The sequence below is a fragment of the Nicotiana tabacum genome, chromosome 8 (genome assembly GCF_000715075.1).
Source record: "Nicotiana tabacum cultivar K326 chromosome 8, ASM71507v2, whole genome shotgun sequence".
Classification (NCBI taxonomy): domain Eukaryota; kingdom Viridiplantae; phylum Streptophyta; class Magnoliopsida; order Solanales; family Solanaceae; genus Nicotiana; species Nicotiana tabacum.
The window spans coordinates 167,990,517-168,001,335 of NC_134087.1; the positions used below are offsets into that span (position 1 = coordinate 167,990,517).

General features: G+C 34.3%; 1 protein-coding gene across 1 annotated transcript; it reads left to right on the plus strand.

The window, feature by feature from the left end:
• The first annotated feature begins 2,680 nt into the window (after window positions 1–2,680).
• LOC107822337 (histone H2A.6) lies at window positions 2,681–3,838 on the plus strand. Its single transcript, XM_016648864.2, has 2 exons — window positions 2,681–2,966; window positions 3,410–3,838. The coding sequence occupies exons 1-2, from the start codon at window positions 2,778–2,780 to the stop codon at window positions 3,620–3,622; spliced, it is 402 nt and encodes a 133-aa protein (XP_016504350.1). The 5' UTR covers window positions 2,681–2,777; the 3' UTR covers window positions 3,623–3,838.
• The last annotated feature ends 6,981 nt before the right edge of the window (window positions 3,839–10,819 follow it).

Genomic DNA, 10,819 nt, shown 5'->3' on the forward strand with positions numbered 1-10,819 from the left:
TATACTATAAGAAAATATATTATTATGCGAATATATATACATAAGATACAATACATATACTAAAAGAAAATATATATACATAAGATACAATATAATATACTTCAAGAAGTGATATTTATGCATGACAATTTAGTGTTTTACTATTGTTTTGTTATTTTCTTTTTCGTCAAGCACTTTAATAATTAGATATACATATATACTACATATATATTTTTAATATAGCCATGATACTACAAGAAATTGTCTTTAAAAAAAAAAAAGCCCGCTAGGCCCGCGAAGCCCACGAGCCCGCCCCGTTAAGCACATGACCATGTGGGCTTAGGCCCGTCACGGGCCGGTTCCACCCATTAGGCCCACGAAGACCGGGACCGCCAGAGCCCGGGACCACGAAGCCCGGGACCGCGAGGCCCGGCCCGTTAGGCCCACTAAGGCCCGGACCCGGGACAAAATACAGCATTAGCGTACAGGCCAGCGCCAAGCGCCGATTTTGGCGCTGAAACGTTCAATTCCGTTGGTTCTTTCTCTTGAATTATAAATTCTCTTTGCTGTCTCCACTTGGGGGGACAAAGACCAAAGGGTGTCCCCTTTTTATATTCATTTAATTGTCTTTCTTTTTCTTCTATATTTTATCTAATTTTGGTCCAAGTCTCTTGATCTTCACACCGTTTTATTTTTACACAGTTAAAATATAATATTAAGTACAAAATAATATAACTAATACTCAAATGACGATTAAAAATACTAGAATATGAAATAACAATGTGTAAATATATACATTTTTGGCCGAACATCATTTTTCCAGTTTCATTACTGTCTGTTCTTCATTTTCTTCTCTTTTTAGGTTATCAAAAAAATGAAAAAAGAAGTTCCTTCCTTCACAGGAAACTACGCCAGAAAACCTTTTTGGAGAATATTCAGTTTTATCGCTGACCCTTGTGAGTTGCTTTTGTAAGAACACAAGAAGATTTGTGAATATCACCAATCGAATCCAAGAAGGCCAAACACTGCCAACACAATAATTGGCCTGGTGTCAAATTTACCGGCGAAAGTTCTGTCTCTAGCGATGGCGGGGATATGCAACTTTCTTCTTACTGTACTATCCTCTAGGAAAATTGAAAATTTAAGTAATTTGTCTTTCTTTAGATTATACTACAATTAATCAGCGGTGGCTGGAGTTTATGTTCGTTGCGAAGCGAGGGTGAGAGAGGATTCTTTCTCTTACTGTATCAATGTAAGAAAAGACTGATAATGAAAAATAAAATTTTTTCTTTGAAAAAAGCGAAGACGATGGGCGAGAGAGGGTTCTTTCTCTTTAATTTTATTAATTACACGTGTCAAATTTTTATCAAAATTATACGTGTCGTCTTTAATTGGTTCATTTGACACGCTATTGGCAAGCGTAATTCACTTAGATAGTCTGTTGCAATCGGGTTATTAGTTGATACACTTAATGGGAAGTGTCAAAATAAAAAATGTGTCAGTTGAAGTGTTTATCGGATCGTTAAAGATAACTTAAAGAAGCCATTTATATATTTTACCTTTAATATTTGTATCCTTATATCATACTCTAACGCGCATAAAGTGATACATAATTTTTTTATTATTTTATGTGGGTATTATATATGAAGAAACATGAAGAAAAGAAAAAATCAACCAAACATTATACTATAAGTTAAGTTAAATTTTATTTCGAAATTAACTTTTTTTAAATGATCAACCAAACAATGTACAATTAGGGGTAGGCGTTCGGTCGGTTCGATTATTCGGTTTTCGATTTTGTAAAAGTAGTAACCGAAATCGAACTGAAATAAGTTCAGCTCAGTTTGGTTTTTCTAATTTCGGTTCGGTTTTCGATTTGAACATTATCATATTGGGCTCCTTCAATGTAATAATAGGACTGACGAATTTGTTATTTTTTCCCAAAACTTCAAAAATTGTTGGAAATATTGTGTTTATAAAAAAAATAGACTAAACTTTGCACATTATGGATCATAAAATTCAAACATAGTGTAAATTATAACTCATTGTGAAATCCTCCCGGTATCTATCATATATGCTATGAAAGTTTTAATAGAGTGAAAGTCTTTAAGATTGGGAAGTTGATGGACTTACTTAATTGGGTTGAGCCTTTGATAGATTGGACCTAATAATATTAATTTATTACCTATGAGTTTAGCCTATATATAACTTAAAGAACCTATATGCTAATAATTCAGTTTTTCGGTTAACCAAACTAAATAACTTAATAATCGAAAACCGAACTGAAAAACTGAAATTTTAAAATTTTAAACCGAAATCGATTGAACAAATCGAATAACTGAAACCGAAATAAAAAAAATTGGTTCGATCGGTTTTTTCGGTTCCGACCGAAATATGCCCACCCCTATGTACAACCCCATGTTGGTTTTATGCAGAAATTAACTCTACGCAAGCACCAACCAAACGGGCCCTCAGGGATACATTCACCAATTCATATTTCAAACATCCCGGAAAACGCCAGTTGTTTCCTTCGTGTCACATTCAAACTCATCCATCCTTTAAAGCGGTTAAAATCGTCGGCTTCCTCATCTCACCGTCAATCAACTTCTAATCCAACGGCTCAAACTCACGATCCTTGTGCTCTCTTCTCATTGGTCCATTTAAAAATCCCTCAGTACTATATAACTACCAACACCGAACATCCTCTCTCTCAGTTCTCCATTACGCTTCCCATTCAAAATCTCATATTTTTGTAGAACAAATCCAATTAATTCTTGTTTTACGGTAACAACAATCAAATGGCAGGTAGAGGAAAAACCCTAGGATCTGGAGCAGCAAAGAAGGCTACATCCCGTAGTAGCAAAGCCGGTCTTCAATTCCCCGTCGGTCGTATCGCCCGTTTTCTCAAAGCCGGGAAGTATGCTGAGCGTGTTGGTGCCGGTGCCCCTGTTTACCTTGCTGCCGTCCTCGAATACCTTGCTGCTGAGGTGAGTTTTTGCATTTGCCTCTTTAATTCTTTCCTTTTTGATATCTCAATTTCTAGGGTTTCTAAATTGGAATATGATTATGGGTGTATACTGATTATTATTGTCTTACTGATTAATTGAAGGGAAATCACATACTAATTAACCATAATTGAGTTAGTTGCTTTAGTGTTTGGACTGGAAAGCAGTTTTGTGAAATATAGTTACATTTTTCAGGTCACTTATAAAGTAGTTATAGTAAATTTTCATTAGCATTAATTGTTAACATGATAAAAATCGTAACTAAACTACTACTTATTACATAGGTTAAAGTTAAATGATGCTGTTTATAGATTTTTTTAATGTTGTATAAGTTAAACAATAAATATGTACTGATAACAAAATTTCTAGGTTGTTTGTTTTAATTTAGGGTTTCTGATTTTTTATGTGAATTTTGGTGGTTACAGGTGCTTGAATTGGCTGGAAATGCTGCGAGGGACAACAAGAAGACTAGGATAGTACCAAGGCATATACAGTTGGCAGTAAGAAATGATGAGGAATTGAGCAAGTTGCTTGGAGATGTCACTATTGCCAATGGCGGTGTTATGCCCAATATTCATAACCTTTTGCTGCCTAAGAAAGCTGGTGGCTCCTCAAAGCCCTCTGCTGATGAGGATTAGATTGGAAGGACAATAGGGAGTTTCAAGTGTTAAGCCTTAAATTTGGTTTTTGAATAGTTTTTTTTTTTTTTTTTTTTTTAGATTCCATAGAAATTATTAGGTTTCTCCAGTATGAAATCAATCGTGTTTTCTTAGTTCTTTTATAGTGTTAGAGTTTATGTTAGCCTGTGTATACAAATGAAATGATGAATGAAAGGCCATTTTTATACTTTTGAATTGTGTCTCTGCGTTGCTAATTATAGTAGTAACATCTACATTTATGAATATCTAACTAGTGAATTTAGAGTCTCTTGGAAATAGTCTCTCTACCCTTTTTTGGATTAGGGGTAATGTTTCTACCCTTTTTTGGATAGGGGTAAGGTTTGTATACACTCTAGTCTCCCCAGACCCCATTAGTGGGATTTTATTGGGTATGTTGTTGTAACTAGTGAATCCAGTTTCATACTAATGTTTACAGTCTTGATTTTCTTTTCCTTCTTAAAATGTGTTGTGTTTTTCTTTTCCTTTTTAAAATGTGTTGTGCTTGTGAACTTTATGGGTCTCATGGTGTATTGATTTGTGTTCTACAGCTCCGTGTAAGTATCTATTTAGTGAACTATATATGTCCATGCAATTATGAGACAATTTGTGGGCATGCTGTTTCTAAGCATCCGATTAATTAGGGCATTTGCTTTTGCCCTCAGCCTCTCTTTCCTGGGTTTCTCATTAGTTTACTGATTGCATATGCTTATTCATGTGCCTATATATAGAATTATCATTTGAGGGCTAAATGATGAGAGATGTTAGAAATCAAAATGTTTGAACTACTAAGTGGCTTGCTAAACTCAAGATACCGTAGTTACCTTTATTACAACATACTCCATATGTAGTAGAGCTATGGGTTATGATGTCATTCATTCCTCCTGAAGGATTTGTTGTCATTGGTATATTTCTCCTTTAGTCATGCATAAGTGCATTCAATCATTTCTCTAGTTGGTAATAGGGTTTAAAAAAATGTCTTTGTTTCTTGCATTTGATCTCTCTTTGAAATAACGGACAGCATTTTCTGATGTGCGAGCAATGATGATTGGTCAAGAACAACAACCATGCAAAAGCATGACTGTATATTGTGTAAAGTTCATCTAATTTTTGAATGGTTGCTAATAAGTAATACAATCATGTGTATGTGGCTTACTCTTAAGAAAGTGTGTGTTTATTTCATTAAGGGTATTGTTTTCTATCTGTTATATTGTTCGTTACTGTCTTCTGGTTCTATGTGATCTTGCATGAGGTTTAGCTATAATTTATACTAGTATTTTGGCTTGTGAAACCGTCATAGTTTGTAGCATTGGTCTTGCCATTTACTTAGGTTAGTAGATGCCTTTGCATGGTTTATTCATCCAGATCAGTTACAAATTTGAATAACTGTTAGGTCAGATTAGATCACTGATATTTTTTATGGCGTCGTATTAAATAATGCTTGTATTTAAGGTTCTTTTTGTTTCTTAATTCTCTAGTGCAGTCGGTTGTGCTCAATCTTGCATAGAGTTAATGAGTTTGCTTTCAGTAATGTAGCATGCTATGAGATTGTCACCGTTGACATGTGTGAGGAGAGGTGATTTGGTTTTCTTTGTAGATAAGTTGTCTCTAGTTTTTGCTGAAGGTTCCTGATCCTCGTGTGATCAGATGAAGTTTTGCATATTAGCTTGTGCTGGCTGAATAGCTGTTTTCTGATGTCAGTTCGCCACATTTTATGCTATAACATTAGGTTTACATAATTAGCTTCCTTTTTAGCTCTTGAGAGTCCAGACCATTTCCCTCGCCCCATGTTTTGGGCTGGCAAACAAGGTTGACATATAGAGGAAGCTTGGTTATACGGTGTTCAACAAGTCTTATTAGGTGTCTTCTTCTTTAAGTTTGAATTGATTGGTTTGTTGAATTTATAGGTAGTGCAAATGTGTTCCTCCATCCGTTGCTCATAATGGAAGTCATTCGGATACGCTGGTTATCATGATATTGTTTCATGATCATCTGGCTTAAGTACTTGTGAAGGATATCCTACTGTTTCATGAATCTCTCCTGCAAAGCGGAAAATTTAAGAAAGAAAGCTGGAGCTGATATCATCAAAAAGTTTGAGGTCATGATGTTAGAAGTCATGTATATTTCATCACTAAAGTAAGATAGGAGTTGGATTAAACAAAATTATGAAGATTGAGAAATTTCACTTAAGAGTTGACTTGCACTACATTTACTGTGATAATCTCTGCCTGGTTACCTTCTAAGTTCTAATTTTACTTATTGATAATTAAGTGAACTTAAAGAAGCTTAGGCCTTATGTTTGAACTCTCTCTCTTTATGATCTACTGTTTTAAACTTTTATACCTATGTGGCGCTCTAAATTCATCTACTGCAGAAAGTCTTGCTGTTCCCTTTGGTCCTGTTTTCTAGGATTTTCAGTTATATAACCTTTTTCTTTTTCGTGACCTTCAGGAAGAGATGCTTTCACGAGAAGCTTTTTCGTTTGTAAGATCTTTCTTCTCCTTTTAGATCTTGTGTATGATGTACTGTATATGCTTTATCTAATTTACAATTTTCAGTAATAGTTGCATCTAGGAGTTTCAACCCCCTTAGGTCGTTTTATCATAACCTTCTGAGTTACTTGACATGTGAACGTCTTGTTCTAATTACAGTGTTTTAAGGTAGTATTGTGTCTTTTTTGTTATCATTTTTAGTCTAAATGATCTGAAAGTTGCTTTGCTATGAACTAGAAGAGTATGGGAGTGTGTCGTACATAAATTTAGAAGCTCATAAGAAGAGTTAGGGGGAAAGGAAAAAGAAATGCATGGCTGCTTTAAATGTTTAGTCATCTTAAATGATGGAGGGTTCAATTAAAACTAGTCCTAGCAATTTTTTTTCATGGTGACAATTAGAGAAACTGATTTAGTACTTAAGATATGTTAAGCTGATTACTTAAATCTTTTCTCTAGTGTCTCAGACATTGTTAATTGGAGATTCTATGAATCAAGATTCATCTCAAACAGATATAGCACTGTCCAAACACCTTAAACTTTCGGTCTCTTAAAGTATCATATCACAACATATGATGCTACTACCAACGTTAATTGGAGTTACCTACTTACCTTTGTGCTTCATGTATATTGGGAGAAAAATAGAAAACCTTTTAAACCTTAATGAATGCTTCCATTCAGTTTTCATTTTTTTTTGTTTTTGCATGACTAACCATTTCGTGTTTGTTGCTTAAATAATACATGGTAAAGAAACGTTGTCATCAACAAAAGTTTTATTATTTGGAAATAATATCTGTACACTTGTGCTATCTGGAACAGAAAAGTATAGGGTGTCTTGAAGGTGCTGTTTAGGTTTAGCTCTACACGGGAGTATGGCCATTTTGAAGTTCAATAAATAACTACAACGCCGTATTTCCAAACAAGTTTAATAGTATATCCAATTTCCTCTTTGGAAAGAGATGATAAAGCAGCATGATACATATTAGCATTTGTCTAAGTACCCAGAAATAACACGATTAAAAAGGAAACAGGATATGGTTTTTTTCCTCCCTTAGCCACCACTCTCTTCAGCACTACCATTTTAACTTCATATTTCTTATTCTGTTGCTCCCTCACTATGCAAAGAGGGGCCAATCGGCATACGCCAATAGATATATAGGTTTCAATCCTAAGCTAGATACAATGACCTATATATATATATATATATAAATTTTGAGAGGAAGAAAAGGCTTCTTGTATTTTTGTGTATTTTTACATTTCATGAGCAAGGGAATTTATACAAAGCTCCTAATGCTAATTAAGGAAATAAAATAAATTTATACAATCAATCTAGCTATCAAAATCAAATCAAATAAAATCAGATCTCCTAAATATATTCAAATCTCCGGAAATCATGCTAATCAACACTCCTAAATCAAGTTTCCTTGAATCATGCTAATCAATGCTCCCCTCAAGTTGGTGCAAAGATGTCGCACATGCCCAACTTGCAACTCAAAGTATGGAAAGTTCGCTTGTTGAGACCTTTGGTAAACACATCAGCTAGCTATTTTTCCTATGGCACATGAAACAAACTCAAAACACAAGTTGTAACTTTTTCTTTAATGAAGTGTCGATCAATTTCCACATGTTTTGTTCGGTCATGCTGGACTGGATTATTAGCTATACTGATGGCAGCTTTATTGTCACAGTAGAAGGAAAGTTTTCCTTTTTCATACAGTCTCAATTCATGTAGTAGCTTTTGTAGCCAAAGCAGTTCGCAAACACCCTGGGTCATAGCTCTATATTCTGCCTCTGCACTTGATCTAGCAACTACACTTTGCTTCTTGCTTCTCCAAGTAACCAAGTTTCCTCCTACGAGCGTACCGTAACCGGATGTTGATCTTCTGTCATCTAGAGATCCAGCCCAATCCGTGTTTGTAAAGGCTTCTATTTGGAGGTGATCATGTTTGGAGAAAAGTAAACCTTTCCCTAGAGCAGACTTTAGATACCGCAAAATGTGAAAGATAGCTTGCATATGAGGATCTTGGGGATCATGCATGAACTAACTCACCAGGCTAACTGAATAGGCTGTCTCGTCTAGTGTGGGATGAGATAAATGAGTCTTCCAACCAGCCTCTGATATCTCTCCTTATGAACTGATTCTCCAACTCTGCTTTGTAACTTGTGATTGCTTTCAATGGGGGATTCTGCGGGTCTGCAACCTGTCATACCAGTTTCTTTCAAAAGATCCAGATTATACTTCCTTTGAGAAATAAAGATTCCTCTTTTGGATCTAGCAATCTCAATTCCCTACAAGTACTTCAATTTTCCTAGATCTTTGATCTCAAATTCATGTGCTAACAACTTCTTCAATCGAGACATCTCCTGTCATTACTATGTCATTAACATAAACTATGAGAAGAGTGACTTTACCCGTTTGATGTCTTAAGAAGAGGGTGTGATCATCGTTGTTTTGTTGGTAACCGAAAGAGATCATTGCTTTGCTGAATGTGTCAAAACCAAGCTCTGGGGGATTGCTTCAGTCCGCACAAGGCTTTCTTCAATTTGCATACCTTTCCTTGACTCTGTGTAGTATCAAATCCAGGAGGAATCTCCATATACACCTCTTCTTCTAAGTCTCCATGAAGAAAAGCATTCTTCATATCAAACTGTTGCAAGTCCCAATCAAGATTAGCTGCACAAGATAAAAGAATTCTAACAGTGTTCATCTTAGCAACAAAGGCAAATGTCTCTTGATAATCCACTCCATAAGTCTGAATGAATCCCTTAGCTACCAAAATCTTGCTTTTAATCTTTCAATTGAGCCATCAGCTTTGTGCTTCATAGTAAATGTCACACCCCTTTTTACCCCTCCAAGAGATAATGTGTAAAATGTTATGGATTGTGGGTTAAAGAGCTTTTCCAATTAAAGTGAGAAATTTGAAGTAGGAATTATTTTATTTACAGAGTCGCCACTTGGAATTGATTTCTACTGGTGTTCCAAGTCACCTTTTATTTGAATCCCTATTCAAAGGAAGGTTTAACTCTATTATTATTGGTCTGCGAAAATAAAGTCCGGGTAAGGAATTCTGTTGACCGAGGAGAAGGTGTAAGGCATTCCCTGAGTCCCGTGGTTCTAGCACGGTCGCTTTATTGACTACATTTGGCTTGAATTAAACTTGGATAAACTGTAGTTTATTTGATTTTTATGCTTTTCTTATGTCCGTTTTTATTTATTTTTTTTTAAAAAAAATTAAAGAAAAGATTTGAATAACAATTTACAACTTAACTAATGAGAAAAAATTATCAATTGACATTGCTTAAAACTAGTAAGATGTGGGCTTGTCTTGACATTGAATGAGGCAGCCCACTATTGGGTTGATAGAGTCAAATGAGCTCATGTCCAAGACAAAATCCAAAAGCCCATATGCTTTTGGACTTTAAATCTGCAGATATGGCCTTTTAAAGCTATGTTACAGATTTGGCCATATCTTGCTATTTGCAATCCGTAGCCAACTATTTACAAAAATAAGTTTACAGATTGTCTTTCTAATCTACAACTTAACTACCTTACTAAATAAGTATTTTTTAAGAGATAAAAAAAAGATTATTGGGACTCTAAAATATAATAATAATAATAATAATAATAATAATAATAATAATAATAATAATAATAATAATAATAATAATAATAATAATAATAATAATAGTAATAAAGCCTTAGCTTGGTGACAACAAAGGGACAAACATGGCTACAAAAGTTCAAATTTTAATATATATGCTCCTTTCAGACAACCAAATGCCAGTGGAATTATATCTAATGCTTTGCAAAAATAAAAATAATTAAAGATGCTTAACACAATTTAATTAACTAACATATCGTTATAACATTATCAAACATTCAAGAGCATATAAAAATGAATTACAATAGAAGGATAAAGTTACTAATATTCCCCAACGTCATTATCTTTCATTCCAACTCGATTTTATGAGTTTACATGGTCCGAAAATTACCTGGACAACAGAAAGAAGAACAAATACAGCAGAGTCAGCTCTTTCCAAAATCAACAGCAAAACAATTAAACGGGCAGCAACAACAGCAAAAGACAACGACAACCGGTAGATTCAAACCCAAGAAAATAAACTAGAAATACCCCAACAAAACAATACAATTATGTAACTCCAGAAAAATCTTTCAAGACTACTCTATTTTCCTTAAACAAGTTTTTCACTTAAGAATCAACTCACAAAAGTTGTTAAGGGATATTATAGCTACTGATTTTTTTTTCTTTTTTGTGTTTAGAGCTCCCTCAGTAAGATGGAGTGTCCTCCTTTTATATCAAAACAATCAGCTATTTCAAAAAAAATTAAAAATCAATCTTTTTGACAGATATTTCTACAAAATCCGCTCTTAAATTCAAAATGCCAGACTTTCTGGTTCAAATCTTGTCAAGTATTTCAAACAAAATCTGCTCTCCACTATTCAAAAACAGACTTTTATTCAAACACTGTCCAAAAATCTACATTTTCTTACCAAACAATTTGACTTTTGAGTGTTGTACTCAAAGAGTCTTGAAGTAGTAAATAAACAATCAAACAAGTACCATATACTCTTAAGTATTTTTCACTACCTCACTTTTATCAACACAAAACTATTTTACTACTTCAACAAGTGCAAAAACAGAAAATTTGACATTTCAAACTTCAAAAA

What these genes read in the sequence shown, in the direction of transcription:
- LOC107822337 (XM_016648864.2), top strand. Translation starts at nt 2,778, where the DNA reads ATGGCAGGTAGAGGAAAAACCCTAGGATCTGGAGCAGCAAAGAAGGCT. An exon ending in TCGAATACCTTGCTGCTGAG is followed by an intron (nt 2,967 to 3,409) that starts GTGAGTTTTTGC and finishes TGGTGGTTACAG; the next exon opens with GTGCTTGAATTGGCTGGAAA.